The sequence below is a fragment of the Hippocampus bargibanti genome, linkage group LG14 (genome assembly GCF_051943395.1).
Source record: "Hippocampus bargibanti isolate YZ-2025 linkage group LG14, ASM5194339v1, whole genome shotgun sequence".
NCBI lineage: Eukaryota > Metazoa > Chordata > Actinopteri > Syngnathiformes > Syngnathidae > Hippocampus > Hippocampus bargibanti.
The window spans coordinates 17,590,288-17,610,602 of NC_142747.1; the positions used below are offsets into that span (position 1 = coordinate 17,590,288).

General features: G+C 38.9%; 1 protein-coding gene across 3 annotated transcripts in view; it reads right to left on the bottom strand.

The window, feature by feature from the left end:
- The window catches only part of LOC148888635 (CD166 antigen homolog A-like), a 41,535-nt gene that overhangs the window by 5,054 nt on the left and 16,166 nt on the right, over nt 1–20,315 (bottom strand). For all 3 annotated transcript variants that reach the window (XM_089014123.1, XM_089014121.1, XM_089014124.1), the window contains 11 exons: nt 15,550–15,656; nt 14,490–14,706; nt 12,424–12,488; nt 10,203–10,290; nt 8,180–8,353; nt 7,978–8,102; nt 7,346–7,478; nt 5,485–5,597; nt 4,657–4,783; nt 2,666–2,787; nt 1,533–1,665 (listed from right to left, as the gene is read on the bottom strand). In XM_089014123.1, coding sequence (XP_088870249.1) covers nt 1,533–1,665; nt 2,666–2,787; nt 4,657–4,783; nt 5,485–5,597; nt 7,346–7,478; nt 7,978–8,102; nt 8,180–8,353; nt 10,203–10,290; nt 12,424–12,488; nt 14,490–14,706; nt 15,550–15,656 — 1,404 coding nt within the window. The remainder of the gene's footprint in view (nt 1–1,532; nt 1,666–2,665; nt 2,788–4,656; nt 4,784–5,484; nt 5,598–7,345; nt 7,479–7,977; nt 8,103–8,179; nt 8,354–10,202; nt 10,291–12,423; nt 12,489–14,489; nt 14,707–15,549; nt 15,657–20,315) is intronic.

Here is a 20,315-nt window from a genome sequence, read left to right on the forward strand (position 1 = left end):
GAGCTGGCTAGCTAGCTAGCTTTCTAACTGGCTAGCAATCACTCTCACTGTATATCTATTAGCGATATATCTGGCTAGCTTTCTAGCTAGGTGTTTGTCATTTTAATCAGTGGCAGTTAAAAGAACTCCCGGCACGACCATTCAATGTCGGTTCATTCTTTGTTTGACCCTGTCAGGTTTGTTTCACGTTGTCATGTTTTACTCAGGGTTTTGTTTGCTACTTTGGACCTTTCTGTTCTGATGACTTTGTTGTTTGAGATTTTGTCAATTAAACCCTCCGGACAAGTTGTGTCCATAATTTGTAAAATGGCTTCAAATGACTTCTACTGAGCGTATTTTAATAAGATTCCACCGCATATAGCTATATTTTACGTTTTAAGACTCGCGCCGAATATTCAGGAAGTCTTGTTTTTGAGTTGGTGACGAGTCCATACGTGACGTCACTAAAGGACCGCCCTTTACCGTAAAAAAGACGCATTGTAGCAGTCCTTCCATCACGTCAATGTATTTTGCTGTACTTGTTTGGACCGGGGACCTCGTGTTGCACCCAAAAGCCGCCAGAAGGCCAGAAGAGGGCGTCCAAGCGCCATATAAGGAATTCATCAGCCTGTGTAAACGGAGGTGGCCACAGGATGACGCCATTTTGCGCCTCTTTTTTTGGGTACGAGATTTTCCCCCAATGTTGCCTCAAAATGGCACGGAATAAATTCTTTAATCGATTGCAAACATGTATGCTTTCCTCTTCAGAACTATTTGAATCATATTCATAACTGGATGTGTAACAAGAAAGCATATTCTCCGAATCTGAAGCCATTGTATGGATTCACTAGCAATGCAAGACGTCTTGGCATGACATCACGAACTGGGGGCGGGACTTTCTGAAAATGCCCAATTCGGAGCTCCATTTTTTGCAGATTTGGGAGACTTTAAGTCGTTTTTATCGGTGTTTTGCATTTGACTCAAAATATCATACTGCGTGTTTTGGGTATTTTAGATGCTATAAAACATTTTTCTGATGTCAGTTAAAAAACAAAAAAGTCGGTTGTCCTTTAAATGTTCTCCCACTAGATGTCAGCAGATACAGATATGCTTTCTGTGACATTTCTGTTTGCTGGTGTGCAATTTTGTTCTTGTGTAAAAGAAAATATGTGGATTAGCTCAATAAATGTTGGGGGAAACTGTAAATGCAATATCTACAATATTCATATTTCTTGCATGATGTGTAACAGTCTGAAAAAATGGCTGAAATTAATTCTTTCTCTTTTTTTCCCCATATTTTCTTCAGTAGTCTTGTCCTGTTTTTTTACAAACGCTAAGTGACCAAATACTTTTCTCTATTTTTTTTTTGAACCTGTAAAAAAAATAATTAGATAAATAAATAAACAAACAGTAAGGCGGTGGTTAATGAGAGTGAATTGATTTGTGATTGAGATGTCATGCGAGCAGAGTTGAAAAGAGGGAGAGGTGAAGAAACGACACACGGATATTGGCAACTTCAGCGGATGACATTACCGTGGTGGATGGCTACTTACGAGAAGACACCTCCATGGTCGATGTGTCCACCCCAAACTTGTTGGACACAGTGCATGAGACCGACTGGTTGACGGTGGGCACCACCGTGATTTTGTGCGTAACTTTGCTGTTCACGAAGGGACTTTCTTCAACCTGGAGGACAAAATGGCAGCACGGTTCAATTGCCTTTTCAGAGCACTATTTAAAAAAAAATCTATCTATCTCTCGATCCATTTTTTGATAGATCTATCTATCGATCCATTTTTTATAGATCTATCTATCGATCAATTTTTATAATAGCTCAATCTATCTATCCATCAAAATTTTTATAGATCTACCTATCAATCAATTTTTTCATAGATCTATCTATCTATTGATCATTTTTTTAAATAGATCTATCTATCGATCAATTTTTTAAAAAGATCGATCTATCTATCGATCAATTTTTTAAAAAGATCGATCTATCGATCAATTTTTTGATAGATCTATCTATCGATCAAATTTCATAAAGATCTATCGATCAAATTTCTTTTATAGATCTATCTAGCTATTGATAATTTTTTTTGTAGATCGATCTATCTATGATTTTTTTATAGATCTATCAGTCTATCGATCAATTTTTTATAGATCTATCTATCGATCAATTTTTTATAGATCTCTCTATCAATCGATCAATTTTTTATAGATCTCTATATCAATCGATCAATTTTTTATAAATCTCTATCAATCCATCAAATTTTTATAGATCTATCAATCACATTTTTTATAGATCTATCTATCGATCATTTTTTTATAAATCCATCCATCCATCCATCCATCCATCCATCCATCCATCCATCCATCCATCCATCCATCCATCCGTGTGTGTGTGTGTGCATGTGGTTGTATGGCTATTCTTGTGAGGACCATTAAGATTTTATATCAAATGTAGTGAGGACATTTTTGACAACTGAGGACATTTTGGCCGGTCCTCACAAGTTTTTCATTCTAAAGGCTCTATATATGCATCCCTCAAAATTTCAGAGAGGTCCTCACAAATATACCAAAAATGATTTTTTTTTGTATTTTCATTTCACTTGGATTCACACACTTTTTTACTCACTACCGCCACCTATGTGAGTGTGTGCGTGTGTGTGTGTGTGTAAATACATACCGAGGTACCATTGATGCTCCAGGAAACAGATGGCTTTGGGAAGCCCTCCGCCTCACAAATCAACACTTTATGTTGACCGTCGTCACTGCGCTGTTTGGACAACTGTTTGATCACTGGAGCACCTGCAATGGGATGTTCTTGTTGATGTTTTTTTTCATTTATACAAACACACTCATCCAATATCGTGTATAAGTGCGAACCCCAAAGCAATAGCCAGAATTGTTCTCTTTGTTTTTGCAGAGTTAACTAAAACTGTAAAATTGCGATTCTGTCACTTGCGGGAGACAGTACATCCCAGAAAAAGAGGGGAACAATGCAAAGGACATCATTTACATAAAAACAAAACACTAACACACATACATACACACACACACACAGAGCTGGCAGAGCAGTAGCAGCAGCACTTGGAAAGTGTTAATTTGTTTTCTTATAGAACACATTTTTGCAAGTGGAGGCAACAGGTCTTTGACAGCTGGGCACAGAAGTGCGGAAAAGTCACAGAGTAGTTTTTTTTTACACTGCATCTTTTTATATGCTAAATCGAAAAAGAGGGCATGCTAATTAGTTCAGAATTCATTAACTCATTCACTGCCATTTGCACATTTATTCAGGAATTGAAAATATGACGTAGAGCACCATTCCCCGAATGTGTTTTTTCTTGTTTGGGTGTCGATAAAGCACTGGCTATGGCCTCTGGCAATGTTTTTTGTTTCCACAAGGGGGCAGCATTTCCCTTTTTTCCATGTTAGCGCTTTGTTCTAGCTTCAGTTGTTGTTAAAGCGCGATATAAATCAATATGTAATAATAATAATAATAATAATAATAATAATAATAATAATAAAAATATTTCATTTCAAAGCGCCTTCAAAACTCTCAAGGTCACTTTACAGTCACAGGATCGGTTTTTCTGCGATCCTTGTGAGAAGCAGCAGCCACATACGCCAGTATTCCAGTATTCACTCAACCCGGAACTAACTCAAATAGATAGAAAGCTAGCCAGCAACCTAACAGATAGCTAATAGCTAGCTAGCTAGACAGATAGCAAAAGGATAGCAAATAGATGGCCAGCTAAGTAGTTAGCTAATACATAGCAAATATATTGCCAGCTAAGTAGCTTGCTAATAGATAGAAAATTGATAGCAAATAGATAGCTAGCTAGGTAACTAGACCGATAGCTAATAGAAAGCAAAAGGATAGCCAGCTAGGCAGCTAGCTAATAGAAAGCAAATTCGGGTACAGCAGCGAATGAGTGAAACAGATGTACAGTAAAGTCTCGTTATATCGATATTCTCGGGAGTCGGAAAAAATATCGATATAACCGAGACTATCGATATATCCGATCCTGCGGCATGTAAATTTTCTCCTTGCGTTCATAGAAATAGTATCGTAATAAGCAGTACTATCGATATAACCAATATCGATATAACGAGACTTTACTGTATATATTGTCGTGTATTTTGTACATCCGCCCCCATTTCAAGCTCAGATAACTACAGACCTATATAATTTAAGAATTAACTCATTTTTTCTAATAAAAGAAGAAAGTCTAAGGGTTCTTACACTGCATTGGATGCTCATTTAGTCCAAAAGCTCAATATTCTATGGGTCTTGGAATTTGAGTGACAATGACAAAAACCCTGGGACTGGAGTGGACACATTTTTTTTGCCCACGTCTGGCAGTGAATGAGTTAATGGTAGCTGACCTATTGTCGGTGGATAACATGTAATCATCCAAATGGCTTCTCCGTCTACTAACTTACACAAGTTTGCTTGAAGTGAGCGATGTTCGGTGTTGCTTGGGAACATATCAGAAAACCTTTATTCGTCCCACAATGGGGAAATATGCAGGTCATAACTTACCATTCACGGCATTTTCAGTTGCTTTTATCATCTGCACCTTTTTACACTTTACATTTGAAAGGCGTAGGTGACTTACAAAGGCACAATAACACGCTTTTAGTGCGTTTCTTTTTCTTTTCTGAGGCTCTTACCTTCAACAACCAGCTCAAAAAAAGCCTTCTTGTTAAGTGCTCCCATCTTCACATCACTCTCATAGCGGCCAGAATCGGAGTACTTGAGCTTGCTAAACGTGGGCTCTTTGTCCAGCTTGACTTTGTCCTGATGAGAACAAAACGATATTTTTTTTATTTAAAGAAAAAAAGTCTTTAAAGAACAACCTCCGGACAAGTTGTGTCCATAATTTGTAAAATCACTTGAAATAACTTCTACTGAGCGTATTTTCCAAAGATTCCACGGCATATAGCTATATCTTATGTTTTAAGACTCGCGCTGAATATTCAGGAAGTCTTGTTTTCGACTTGGTGACGTCACGTTAGGAACGCCCCTAACCGAGAAAGTGACACACAATGCATTTTGGGTACTGTTTGGTCTGCAAACTTCGTGTTGATCCGTGTTGATGGCGAAATTACAAGGAAAACACAAATAACGCGATGGTGAATCGTTGTGTGTTGCACCAAGACTAATATTTGATACTAGTTGACACAAATTCCCAGCAGACAAATCAGCCCATTTCCAACGGAGCTTGGGCGCCATCTTGTGCATTTTCTGGGACGCTACATTGGAGTCCTGGCAACACACAACGATTCACCATTGCGTTATTTATGGGTGTTCCTTCTAATTTCGCCATCAACACAGATCAACATGAAGTTTTCAGACCAAACAAAGTACCCAAAATGCATTGTGTGTCGCTTTCTCGGTCAGGCGTGATGTCACGTCAGGCATCGTCATCAACTCGGCCGGTTGACAAGTATGTCAGCAGTGGAAGAAGTCATTGGGTGTATTCTTTCTTTTTTTTTTACCTTAGTCCAAGAGACCTTTGATGGTCCTGAAGAGTCAATTTGGAACGATAGCTCCAAGACGTCCCCAGCTGCCTTGACAACACTCCCGGTGGGACGTAATTGGATGTTGAGGTCTAAAATAGAAAAAAAGAGATGAGAGGATGATTACAGAAACGGCTTCCGACTCTGACAAGCTCACAGATATTTCTATTATTCTTACACTCCTCTTGCTCCACTGGAGCTTATTAGCAGAGGATAACACAAACCATACAATACCGTACAATCGCTTTCTGGGTGGCTAGCTATTAGCCATCTATTGGCTTGCTAGCTAGCTTTCTATCTCTTTGTCTTACTATTCTATTTGAGTTACTTCTGGGTTGATTGACTGTAAAGTGACCTTGAGAGTTTTGAAAGGCACTTATAAATTACATGTATTATTTATAATATAATATCCTTATTATTATTAATAATAATAATATTATTATTATAACAACGTGAGGAGAGTAAGTAACATACCTGTCAACCGGCCGTATTTTGCCGTGTTCTGTACGATTTTTGCACATTTTTCGATGTGTACGGCATACAAGAAAGTTAGTACGGGAAACACAAAAATTAGTAAATATAATTTTGAGATATTTTGGATTCCGTTTTTGTCATTAAATATTAGCAGTAATGTTAATTAGTTCCAGTCAAGTGGAATTTTATTTTGAAATCAGTTAAATTAAATATTTTACGGTGTTTTTTTTCGCCGTAATATCATTTTTTTGTTGCAAGCAGGATACCACGTAAGAAAACAAATTGAAATTCTTTTTATTCTCTGGACAAATTCAATTTGTCCACAGCAAAAAAAAACCCACAATGTTCTCCAACAAAGAATATACAGTGATAGCTCGGTTTATACACCCCTTGGTTTACGAACTTTTTGGTTTACGAACGTTAAATTTATGAAAAATTTACCTTGGCATACAAACTTTACCTTGGCATACACTTTTTTCGTACACGGAGCTGCCTCAACGAGTGATGTGTCGTTCGCGAACGAGCCCGATATTCTAACAAATAAATGGCAGCCGACTGTTTTTGTCCTCTATTACTCGCCCCCAGTCTTTGTTTAAAGCCATGTGATTGGTCAAGAACGCAGCAGTGAGGGGGGTTGGCTTAAACATTAAAGTGACAGGCAGGCGACTGTGAGAGAGTTTCAACTTTGATAGTTCAAAGACAGAGTGTAGACTGCAAGGTTAAAATATCCCATCAATCAGGCTCCACAAACAACCCGCACAAGTCATCTGTACACTTGATGCTAAAAGCTATCAACCCAGTTAAACAGAACACAATTGATGAGGAACTAGATAAAATTATCGCAGAGAAAGCACCTACAAGGGATCATTCCTCAAGATGGTGAAAGAAGAAGGCTACGTTCCTCATCAAGTGTTTAATGCCAATGAAACCGGCCACTCCATTCCATCAAGCCATCAACCTGGGAATGGATTAATCTCATTTTAATGGTTTCATATGGGAAATTATTTTTTGGGATACACACTTTTCGCCTTACACACTCTGTCTGGGAACCAATTAAGTTTGTAAGCCAAGGTATCATTGTGCTTGATTATTGCTAGAAATATGTTAACTTGTGTTAGGTTTTTTTAATATATATATATATATATATATATTTTTTTTTTTCTCAGTAAGTAAAGAAAAATGGAGCCATTCGAAAGGTCATATTGCTTCGCAGGTTGACAGGTATGCAAGAAATCTGAACGCTATGGTGCGAACACGCTTCACTCTCGCTTCACTCTCGACAGCAAGTCCATAAGCTTCAAAAGAGGAAAAAAAATGACAGCTCTAATGGGATAATCTTTCAGGAGAAGGCAGGGTGGTGTCTTACAATTGACTGTAACGTCCTCGGAAGCCACCATGGAGGGGTCGTCAATCAGGGAGCATTGGTATTCACCGGTGTCATCACGCGAGACATGAGTGAGTCTGTATGTGTTCATATTTTTCACCGGAATGACATTGCCCTGAAAAATACAAACAATAGCTTTGATTAGCTCGGGATGCTCTGGTGATTGATGATACAGAATAGACAGAATAGATGTTATCATTTTTAATATAATATCATATCATATCATATCATATCATATATAAGTTTCATGCTTAAAATGCTTTCAATGGAAGCACAGAAAATCTGGGGTCAATCTTCGGTGAACAGACACTGCCTGTTAAACTGTCATCTTCAAAGGAGATCTGGTCTTGGACTAATTTACGACTTGGTAAACTCCTTCACAGGAAGAGGTCATTAACCAGGTTACAAATCTATCAGTTCATGGAAATGACAACCAATTAAAATGTCTATGTTCTGTTGTTTTATAGTTGTTGGTGCTTGGGAATTGAATGGCTGCGTCCCCTGCCGGCAGTAAAATACAATCTTTCTGTGTTCAAGCCTTTGTTCACAGTGTCCGAACTGAACATCTCAGACAATTCACGACTAAATAAGAGACCACAGGCTCATCTGCGTACTTTCAGGTGGAAGTTGAAGCTGGTCGGAGCCGGGTTGCCATCTGCCATGCACTTGAGAGTCACATTGTCACCTTCTACCAGAGGTTCTGGGGCGATAACCTGCAGGACGATGTTCTCCGTGGCGTCTGGAAGGAGTCAACGGGTAAGTAATAGCTCCAAGCAGATACAACGTTGCGCCCAAATAGAAAGAAAGTCGTCTCACATGTGATAGGGAAAGTGAGCGGAGACGATGTCAGCTCCTCGCCCACGTTGTGCCGAACGCTGCATGAGAACTGGGCGCCGGTATCCTGCTTCGTAGCCGAGTACTGCAGTGTGGACCGGGTGCTCGACAGGCTGCTTAGTGGGTCGACGTGCACCAAGGTTTGGATAGAAAGGCCTGCGTTGAAAAATAAACAATAAGCTCTCAGGAGGTTCCCTCTCGCAAGAAGAAAGGAGCTCAGTCGCCAGACGCAAACACAAAATCACGGGAACTTTAGCCCTCTGCACTGTTGACTCGGTCTGTCTGTCTGTATGTATGTATTCATATACAGTGAGACCTCAACTTACAAACACCTTATCTTACAAACGTCAAATTTATGAAAATTAAACCTCATAATAAGCACTATTTTCATAATACACACCATTTTCATAATACACACAAGTTACCAACAGTCCTTATGGAAGGTGACTCTCCTTCTATAAGCCATCAACGACCATCAAAAAAGGCAAATAAAACTTTATTTTACAGCACAGTTTATTTTTTTAATTACAGTCCTCATGTAATGCGCCTCTTTCCAAACAGCAATTCCCTTTGACCTTCGACCTCCAAGCCATAAATGACCATCACAAATGTAAATAAAGTGACTTTATGATACAATGCAGTGCATTTCTTTCATTACAATACGATAGCATATACATAGAATAAGGTAGGTTGTGTGTAGTTTTAAGGCTTATTTAGTTGAAAAGTATATTTTATGGAAACCCGGGAACGGATTATTCTCTTTTTAATGGTTTCCTATGGGATTTTTTTTTTGAGATGCACACTTTTCACCTTACACACTCTGTCTGGGAACCAATTAAGTTCGTAAGTTGAGGTCTCAATGTATTTGTTTATTTATTTATCTATCTATTTATGTATTTGTTAATTTATTTATGTATTTATTTATTCATTCATTTGGTTACCATTTATTTATTTATTCATTGATTTATGAATTAATTTATTTATTTATGTCTTTATCTCTATTTAGAGTATTTATTTATTCACTTATTTATTTGGTTAGTATTCATTCATTCATTTTTTTCATTTGTTTATTCATTTGTTCATCTATCTATCTATCTATCTATCTATCTATCTATTTATTTATTCATTTGGTTATCATTTAGTCATTCATTCATTTATGCACTCACATTTATTTATTTATGTATTTTTTATCTTTATTTAGAGTATTTATTTATTTGTTTATTTATTTATTTGATTAGTATTTATTCATTCATCCATTCATTTATTTGCTTAGTATTTATTCATTCCTTCATGCATTCACACATTTATGTTTTTAATGCATGTACTGTATTTATGTATCTATTTATCAATTTATTTATTTAAAATTATTATTACTCATTAATTTGTTTATTCATCAATGGATTCATTAATTTGGTTAGTATTTATTTATTCACTCATGCAGTCACTCTTTTATTTATTCATTTATTTATTTGTTTGTTTGTTATTTATTTATCTTTCTATTAATTAATGAATTTATTTTTGTATTCATTCATTTATCAATTTATTTTTCTGGTTACTATTTATTTATTTATTTATTAGTTAGGTTGTGTGTTTATTTATGTCATTAGGACATTGCACATGAATCGACACAACAGTGTAAATACACCGGACTGAGCGTTTATGCTCGTTTTCGGCCATAGTCCCAAAGCAGGTTTCTTAACATAAACAGTTGAAATCACAAAACAATACAACACAAGAAATGTTCATCATATACCACAAAAAACAAACAACAACAATTTATGAATTTAATATTGGATGCTATTTTTATATGCCCCACCATTTGAGTTTCTCACTTGGGAGTGAATGAGTCCTGCTACTTAACATGTGACTATGAGACTTGAAATCTCATATATAAACGCAAAGGTTCACAATTGACAATCCAAACTAGACACACATGTTTTTATGATATTTATGACTAGCACATGATCCTATGACGATGATGAATTATGTAATACGAATAACACACCTTTCCCGCCATCCGCCAGGGGTTTGTTATTCTTGAGCCATGTGATTTTGGCTGCCGGATTGGCATCCTTTGCGATGCATGTGGCTAGCTGCGGGACGGAATGAGAAAAATCCCTCAAAAAACACTTTCATAAATCATTTTTTTACAGTGTGTAGCAGTCAAAGTACCTCCGCTTACTGTTGACCTGAGGATATCTTACACAACAGACCATGAAATTTCCTTCAAAGCGACAATGTACTCGTGACTAATTCATGAGTATTGCTTCAAGAGGACGCATTATTGTAGTCACAAGCGCGGCCGGGGGGTTCCCTTGATGTGTTTCTTTAAATGCCAATACTGTACATGTATAAGTAATATTTGTCACACATGGGGGAAAAAAATCCTACCTTTATATAATAATAAATAATAATAATAATAATAATAATAATAATAATAATACATTTCATTTATAAGCGCCTTTCAAAACTCTCAAGGTCACTTTACAGTCACAGGATAAGTTTTTCTGCGAGTGAGAAGTGGCAGCCACACTCCCCAGCGTTCACTCAACCCAGAAGTAACTCAAATAGGTAGAAAGCTAGCTAGCTGGCCAATCGTTAGCCAAAAGATACCTAGCTAGATAGCCAATCAGCTAGCCAGCCAGCCAGCCAGCTAGATAGTGAATACTAGCTGTGAAATGTAAATTTCTCCACTGTGAGACTAATAAAGGCATATCCAATCCAATCCAATCCAATACATAGCTAGCTAGAAATGTAGCTCGCTAGATAGCCAGATACGTAGCTAGCTAGCTAGCCAGATAGCTAATAGATAGCAAATAGCTTGCAAGTGATGATGACGATGATAATAATAATAATAATAATAATAATAATAATAATAATAATAATAATAATAATAATAATAATAATAATTAAAAAATAATAATAATAATAATAATAATAATACAGTAAAGTCTTGTTATATCGATATCGGTTATATCGATAGTACCGCTTATTACGATACTATTTTCATTTCCCTTGCACATTTCTAGTCTTTTTATGTATAATTAGTACCGTTTAGTACGATACCCGGTGATTACGATAATCCGGTTATTACGGTGCTCCTTTTCATCCCCCGCCGGCCATTTTTGTTGTTTATATCGATATATCCGTCGCGCCATTGGTCAACTTGGTCACGTGTCTTGTTACGTGAGCCGCCATCGGTCGCGCCATTGGTCGACTTGGTCACATGAGCCGCCATCGGTCGCGCTATTGGTCGACTTGGCCGTGTGACTTTGTCACGTGACACGCCATCGGTCGCGCCATTGGTCAACTTGGTCACGTGTCTTGGTTACGTGTCACGCCATCAGTCGCGCCATTGGTCGACTTGGCCAGGTGACTTGGTTACGTGCCCAGCACCCGTGTAGCAGAGCCATTTTCATTTTCAGACGCTAGCTCGTGTGTAGCAGACGAGATTGAAGTGTTTGTGTTAAAAGGTAAAAATGGGAAGCAGAAGAAGATTGATGACTTTTTTAAATTGTATACATAATACAGTAAGATGTAAGCGTTGCAGTTTCCCTGTTGTGTTATGTACATGCCCACTGTACTGTATATGAATGCAATCGTTTTTTGCAACAATGTTTCTTGTTTTGTCTGCTGAAGCGCGATGATTTTGAAAATTATTAACATTCCATACTGTGTATTAAAGGACAGCCGATGTCACTTTTTATTCAAATGCAAATAAAAATGACTTCACGCCAAGACGTCTTGCATTGCTAGTGAATCCAAACAATGGCTTCAGATTCGGATAATATGCTTTCTTGTTACACATCCAGTTATGAATATGTTTCAAATACACTGTAGTTCTGACGATTAAAGCATACATGTTTACAATCATTAAAGAATTATATGTGCCATTTTGAGGCAACATTGGGGGAACATCTCTCACCCAAAAAAAAGGGAGCTAATGGCCAGCTCCGTTTCTTATATGGCGCTTGGCTGCCCTCTTTTGGCGGCTTTTGTTTAATGCAGTTCGGCGCAGGATCGGATATATCGATAGTCCCGTTATATCGATATTTTTTCGGACTCCCTTGGATATCGATATAACGAGACTTTACTGTAATAATAATAATAATAATAATAAATGTCATTTATAAGCGCCTTTGAAATCTCACGGTCACTTTACAGTCACAGGATAAATTTTTAGACTGCAATCTAATCTAATGGTGGTCCAGGGTGGTCCGACCTACCTTTGTGAGTTTGCCAATCGGCAGCTCTTTTGCCTTATCGGAAATCTCCACCCCTGCAGGCGCTTCTGCATGACACACAATTATGAATATATGAATGTGATAATGAATATATATTTAAGTTACACTTTTTTTTCTTGAAATTTTCAGTGTATGTCAATGTGAAATTTAAATGGGTGAAATTTTCAATACACTCCACATTGGAAACTTCGCATGGGAATGAATAGGCTTTTTTTTCTGAACAATATTAGATGAGATTAACTCATTCACCGCCAGACAATGTGCAAAAATGTGTCCACTCCAGTGTCAGGGTTTTTGTCATTCACTCAAATTGCAGGACCCACAGAATATGGAGTTTTAGGACTACATAAACATTCAATAAAAGTCATATTAATAATAATACATTTCATTTATAAGTGCCTTACATACCTCTCACAGGATATTTTTTTTCCTGCGGCTGAGCAGCGGCAGCCACACGCGCCAGCGTTCACTCAACCCGGAAGTACGTAACATAAAGAAAAAGAAAAAACAAAAAAACTAAATAACAAATAATATGACAACATAAAGACACATCCCTTCATGTGTGGGGTCCTCCATATAAATAAATAAATAAATAAATAAATAAATACATGAAAAGTTTTTTTCAGCCGTCATCTGTACTTCTTTGAAGGTGTCGGACGTTTCGCTTCTTATCCAAGAAACTTCGTCAGCAAACTAAAATCTTACTGGTAGTTTAGGCCCTATAAATATATCCCTACTGTCCAGACAAGGCGGTGCCGGGCTCTGCTATGATAGGTCCCTGCTCTCAGGTTAGGGGGGAGCAGAGGACTAGTCCCTGCGGCTCTACTGATTGTTCCAATTGTACTGACTAACGACTGGCCTGATTGCCCTATTTGTTCTGGTATGACCTCATCAGTATTGCAAATCCTATGTTGCCTAAGCAAGCTGTTGTACGAACGATCCAAATTGAACCTCACCCCACCATGGCAATCAAACAGCAAGACCCTTCACTAGAAGGGTCTTGCTGTTTGATGAAAACTGCTTTTTCTACTTCCCTTTCAAACCATCTATGTTCTTTCACTAAGGGTTGAACCTCATTGTCGTCAAATGAGTGGTTGCTAGCTTTTAGGTGCATATGTACTGCCGATTGAGGCCCACTATGTACTGCCGAATGAGGCCCACTAGTATTATCCCTGCGATGTTGACATTGTTGGCCTCAATCGGCAGTACATGTGCACTTAAAAGCTAGCAACCACTCATTTGACGACAATGAGCCTCATTGCCCACCATGACACACACTTACACACACTCATATGACGACAATGAGGTTCAAATTTGAACCTCATTGTCGTCAAATGAGTGGTTGCTAGCTTTTAAGTGCACATGTACTGCTGATTGAGGCCAACGATGTCAACATCGCAGGGATAATACTAGTGGGCCTCAATCGGCAGTACCTATGCACCTAAAAGCTAGCAACCAAATAAACAAACAAACAAAGAAACAAACAAATAAATTAATAAAGAAATAAATAGACATGTCATTAATGTCATTAATCTGTTCGAATTTTTACTACTTCTTCTTTTCCTTTGGGCTTTTCAATATTGTGTTAGAAACCTTAGATTCTCTTCTTTCATCAGAAAAAAAGAATTAATTCCGAAGTTATATGGGTCTGGAGTTATCTGAGTTTGAAATGGGGGTGGCTGTCCAAAATACAAAACAATACATACATATTGATTTTTATTGCGCTTTAACAACAGCTGAAGCTGCAACAAAGGGCGAACATATACAAAATGGTAATGCTGTCCCCTCATGGAAAGGAAAAACATTTCCAGAGGTCTGACCAGCGCTTTATCGGCATCCCTACAAGAAAAAACAAAACCCGAAGAAATTTGGGAACGGCGTTCCACGTCACACTTTTCAATTCCTGAATAATTTCGGGAATGGCAGGTAATGAGTTAAAATACAAATTATTCAGACGTTTTGATTAATTAATCCATTTTTTAAAATTGTAAATTAATTCCCATGGAGAGTTTCCAATTTGGAATTTCTCAATCCTACACCGCACTCACTGTAGACGAGCACGTTGACTGGGTACTCGTCAATTTCTAAGCCAACCACCAGCATGCAGGTGTACTTGCGCTGGTCGCTCATCTTGAGGGCAGAAAGCAGCAGACTGGAATTGGCGGCCATGTCGATGCGACCCTTGTAGTCGTCGGTGGCGCGAATGGAGACACTTTCGGTTTTCTTTTTGACCAGCAGGTCTCCTGGCAGTCCGTCCCCTTTGTCCTGGAAAGGATTTGTTGCAGAAGACACATGAGCAGTGGACCCATGAACATGAACACACGCAAACACGCACACAGATACACACACACAAAAAGAAACACATAGACACACGGTACACACAACATAAAGGCACACACACAGACACACACAGATACACACACACAGACAGATATTCAGATACGCACACACACAGGCACTCAGATACAAACAAGCAGACACACAAGCAGACACACAAACACACACGAATGCACACACTAATACACACACAGACACACACCAATACACACACAAATGCACAAACTCAGACACACACACAACACAAAGACACCCAGACACAGATATATACACCCACACACACACACACACACACACACACACACACACACACACACACACACACACACAAAAAGACACACAGACACAGACACACACTTACACTCACACACTTAGGCACAAACACTGAAACACACAGATATACACACACACACACACAGTTATACACAGACAGACACACGCATACAAGCACACACAAATGCACGAACACACACACACACATACACAAGCACACACAAATAGATACACAGATACACAGATACACACACACATGCATACACGCATACACACACACACACATAGATACACACATGCACACACACAGACACACACATAGACACAGACACACACACACATGTACACGCACACACACACACGTACACACACACACACACACACACACACACACACACACACACACACACACACACACACACACACACACACACACACACACGCATAGACACTGAGCGTCAAACGCTCTGTGTCAGGCAGACCTCCATGTTGACTCACATATTTCCACTTAGTGATCAGCGCATCTTCCGCTTTCACGGCTCCTTTGTTGCACGGAATCTCCAGTGTTTGGCCATAATATCCCGTCACCGTCTCCAGGCTGCTCACTGTGAAGACACACAAGCAAAAAGGTATGTTATTTCATTTAGAAACAGATCATCAGAATCATCTTTATCGGCCAAGTATGTAGAACACACAAAGAAGTTGTCTCCGGCAGAACACGCTGCACTAGTATCATCATAAAAAAAATTCCAAGAGGCAATATACAGTTAGATTTGGGTTGCTGTTCAGAGAGTTAATGGCGATAGGGGAAGAAGCTGTTTAAATGTCTGTTGGATTTGGTGCGCATGGATCTGTAGCGCCTGGGAGTCACTGGACCAATCTTGACCAATCACGTGGCTTTAACCGAAGACTGGGGGCAGGGGTAGAGGACAAAAACAGTCGGCTGCCATTTTGTTGTTAGAAGAACGGGCTCGTTCTCGAAGACACATCACTCATTGAGGCAGCTCCGTGTACGAAAAAAGTTCGTATGCCAAGGTAAAGTTTGTATGCCAAGGTAAAATTTTCATAAATGTAACATTCGTAAACCGAAAAGTTCGTAAGCCAAGGGGTTCGTAAACCGAGGTATCACTGTATATCTTCAAAACACTTTAGCCAAATGTATCAGGCGATTCTGGTTAGAACCTCGGCTGCAGCCTTCTGAATCACCTGCAGCTATTTGATGCTCTTTTGGACGTGTCCAGTCAGAAAATCGTGACAATATGCGTACGTGGAACTGTCACGGCTTGGAATTGAAGCGGAGTTACGCGGCACAGGAGATGTAAGACAGTCTGTTTTTGTCAATAGATGCTCAATCAAGTGCTCAATCCAATTTTCTGAATGTAGGAGGAAACCGGAGTACCAAGGGAAAACCCACGCAGAACTTTACTATGGCTAGTAAAACAGTTTACAGTCTTTTACACCCCAATAAAAAAGGTTCCAAACTAAAGGCTGCTTTCAAGGAAGGTTACTGTGTGAAACTGGGGTAAACCTTTGGCTATATATATATATTTTCCACCTTTCCTTTACAGCAGGGGTGTCAAACTCATTCCACATCGTGGGCCACATATGGCCTGGGTAGATTTTGGCTAATGAGGGTGTTGAAACCGCGGTTGAAAAAAAAACACTGCTGTTTTCTTCGACGTTGATCGAAACAGCACAACTCTGCCACCTAATGGACAATCCTTGAATTGCACCTCATTAAAAATATGAATTCCATGTTGTTTTTGCATTTTTTCCACTTCAATTATCCTGCGGGCCTGATCAAACCTCCTCGGGGGCCTGTTCCGTCCCACAGGCCGTATGTTTGACACCCCTGCTTTACAGTCTCGCAAAATAAACAAACAATGAAAGCAATCTAGTTGCCTGCCTTGGACAAAAGTGTTTTTTTAAAAGAACGTTACACAATCAGCGTCATGGTGTGATGGCAGTTATGGGCAATTAGGCAATGCTCCAAAGGGCAAAATTACAGCGCATTACCGATTTGACATTTCAGCCCACTTCATTGAGTGCCATGAATGAAAGGTAATGCTTCAACGATATTATCGCAGCTCTTCCCGCAGTCAGAATGTACTAGATTGTCGAAATCCGTAATTTCAACAAGTACAAAGTGAACATTTTTTGAGATAAGAACAGAAAACCTCTATTTGCTTCACAATGGAGAATTTCCCAATTTACAGCAGCAAAATGATGCAAGGGAGAAAATATAAGACAAAAAGTATATAAATGAATGAATAAATAAATAGGTGAATCAATCAATCAATCAATCAATCAATCAATCAATCAATCAATCAATCAATCAATCAATCAATCAATCAATCAAATCCAGACTGAGTGTCTGTACATTTCAGGATGAAGAAAAGAAAATGATCGATGCTTTTATCTCCGGTAGACTTCGTTATTGGGTTAGATTGGATGGGATTATGATTTATTAGTCTTGAGGTGGAGAAATGTACATTAAACTGGGAAAGTGATGAAAGTAAGAGGAAAGGAAAGGAAGAAGTAGAAAAACGAAATACAGGAGCTGCTGTAAAGGCAGCCTCTCTCTCGGAGCCATCTTGAAGTCAAAACAAACAAAAATAAATAAATAACAAATAATGTGACACAACATAAAAGACAGACAGTTATTTAATTTTAAGCACTTTCTACTCTCTCTTTGTAAAATGAAGCAGTTCGATATCAATGAGAGGATCAGAGCATCCTTTTCACTAGTGGATCAGTGACATCATGGTGAAATGTGCATGTCTGCCACAAGTTAGATGTTGAAAGTAAACACGCAGCTGTACCATCCATTGATGAAAAGAAATTGTCTCATATCTCCTGTCCCACGTAAATATGCTTCAATTCTAAGCCGTGACAGTTCCAACAGCACCGACCTTTCCGCTGAACAAAGTGAGGCTGTGAATTTGCTGCCCATTACAAGCACAATCGCCCCAGAGCTGTCCAGCGATGACAGTCAAACGACACTAACATTCCGAATCAAAAACAGTGCTGGCATATTTGAGCTGCCGAAAAGGCGCAAGGGCTCAGCAGAATCTCCTCCTTGTTGAATGTCGTGGGAAAAAATGCTGAAAAAATGTCCGTATCCTTTCCACAGGACACATAACAACTTAAAGTGACAAATGAAAACACAAAATCAACACACACACACACAAAAAAAGTGGGAGCACTTGCTGACGGCTGCCTCCTCAGGTGCCATTTTGGACTTTTTTGTTACTGTAAGGACAACCAACACCATTTTTTTGTTTCCTAACTGACATCAGATAGCATCTAAAATACCCAAAACACGCAGGCTGATATTTTTCGTCAAATGCAAAACGCCAATAAAAATGAGTTAAAGTGTCCCAAAACTACTTCAAAATAACCCCGGAGATGCCGAGTTTCAGAAGGTCCCGCCCCCCTGTTCGTGACATCACGCCAGGATGTCTTGATAAATAGTACGTATTGAAAAATAGTTTGTATGCCAAGGTAAAATATTCATAAATTTAACGTTCGTAAACCGAAGTTTGTAAGCCAAGGGGTTCATAAACCGAGGTTTCACTGCATTTTACGTTTTAAGACTCGCGCTGAAGATTCAGGAAGTCTTGTTTTCGAGTTGGTGTCGATTCCTGACGTGACGTCAGAAAAGGAACGCCTCTCACCGAGAAAGCCACACACAATGCATTTTGGGTACTTTGTTTGGTCTGAAAACATCGTGTTGATGGCGAAATGAGAAGGAAAACATAAATAACGCGATGGTGAATCGTTGTGTGTTGCACCAAGACTACTATTTGATACCAGTTGACACAAATTCCCAGGAGACAAATCAGCCCATTTCCGATGGAGCTTGGGCGCCATCTTGTGCATTTTCTGGGACGCTACATTGAAGTCTTGACGGCTCAAATTGATACGGGAGGACTTCTTTAATCAATTGCAAACATATATGCTTTTCTCGTCAGAACAATTTGAATTATATTCATAACTGGATGAGTAACAAGAAAGCATCTTCTACGAATCTGAAGCCATTGTTTTGAGTATTTTAGATGCTATAAAACGTTTTTCTGATGGCAGTTAGGAAACAAAAAAAAAATGGTGTCGGTTGTCCTTTAAGTTTGTGGTCCACAAAAAGGACACAATGAGCTGCTGTACATCTGGATTTCTACATTAAGCCACCTCTAACGATTCAATGAGATAACAAGAACTGTTTCGTGTTTTGGTTGACAAAGCAAAAAAGACAAACAGAAGCCTGCATTGGAGTTGTATGAATGCGGATTGATAGAAATTCGGGAATGATGTCAGTTTGGCTTCCCTTTGTTACCAGGCAACGTGGATTTTTTTCTCTCTCTCTTTTTTTACATTGTGCTGTCTAGGCGGCCACGGCTTTGCAAACAACGCCAATTCCACCATTTTTAATGCTGCACATCATTTGGGAAAATTAGGCCAAAACTTTTACGATGAACTGAGAGGCTTTCCAAGCTTTTCATGCTTCTATGTGGCTTCGTTGTAATTGAAAACTGAATAGGGCTATGATTAAATGGCCAGTGTGAAATAGAGAGTTTCTGAGGAGACATTTTGATTGCTGCCCCTCCCCTGGGGCAAAGAAAACAATTTTCATTAGCTACATTATGTGTGGCCACCAAACACCCACGAAGGGTAGCAGGTGGAAATCCCGCTAATGCATAGCTCGTAATCTCACTTTGTCCGTTTTCTATTGTTCCTTTGTGTCTACCAACGTTTCCTCGGTTTCTGTACCTGTTCTGGCCTGCCGTCGTGGCATCAGGTTTCTGTTTCCCGCCAAGATAGGCGGGCCGAAGGCAAGGCGTAAGGATAATTTTACGCTCGGGTTGTTAGAATATACTTGTTTCAATGATAGCATGACTCGAAAGTTAAGTTACTGAAATATTTGCAAATTTCCCCATTGTGGGACTATTAACTCATTCACTGCCATTCACAAATTTATTTGGGAATTGAAAATGTTAGTGCCAGGTTTGACACTGAAATTCTAGGACCCACAGATAATTGAGTTTTCGGATTACACAAACATTCCATGCAGTGTAATAAACCTTAGACTCTTTTCTTTGATCAGAAAAAAAACAGTTATTTCCTAAATTATATGGGTCTGGAGGTATCTGAGCTTGAAATGGGGGCGACTATACAAAATACAGTACATATTGGTTTATATAGCGCTTTAACAACAGCTGAAGGTAGAACAAAGCGCTAACATGGAAAAAAGGGAAATGCTGCCCCTT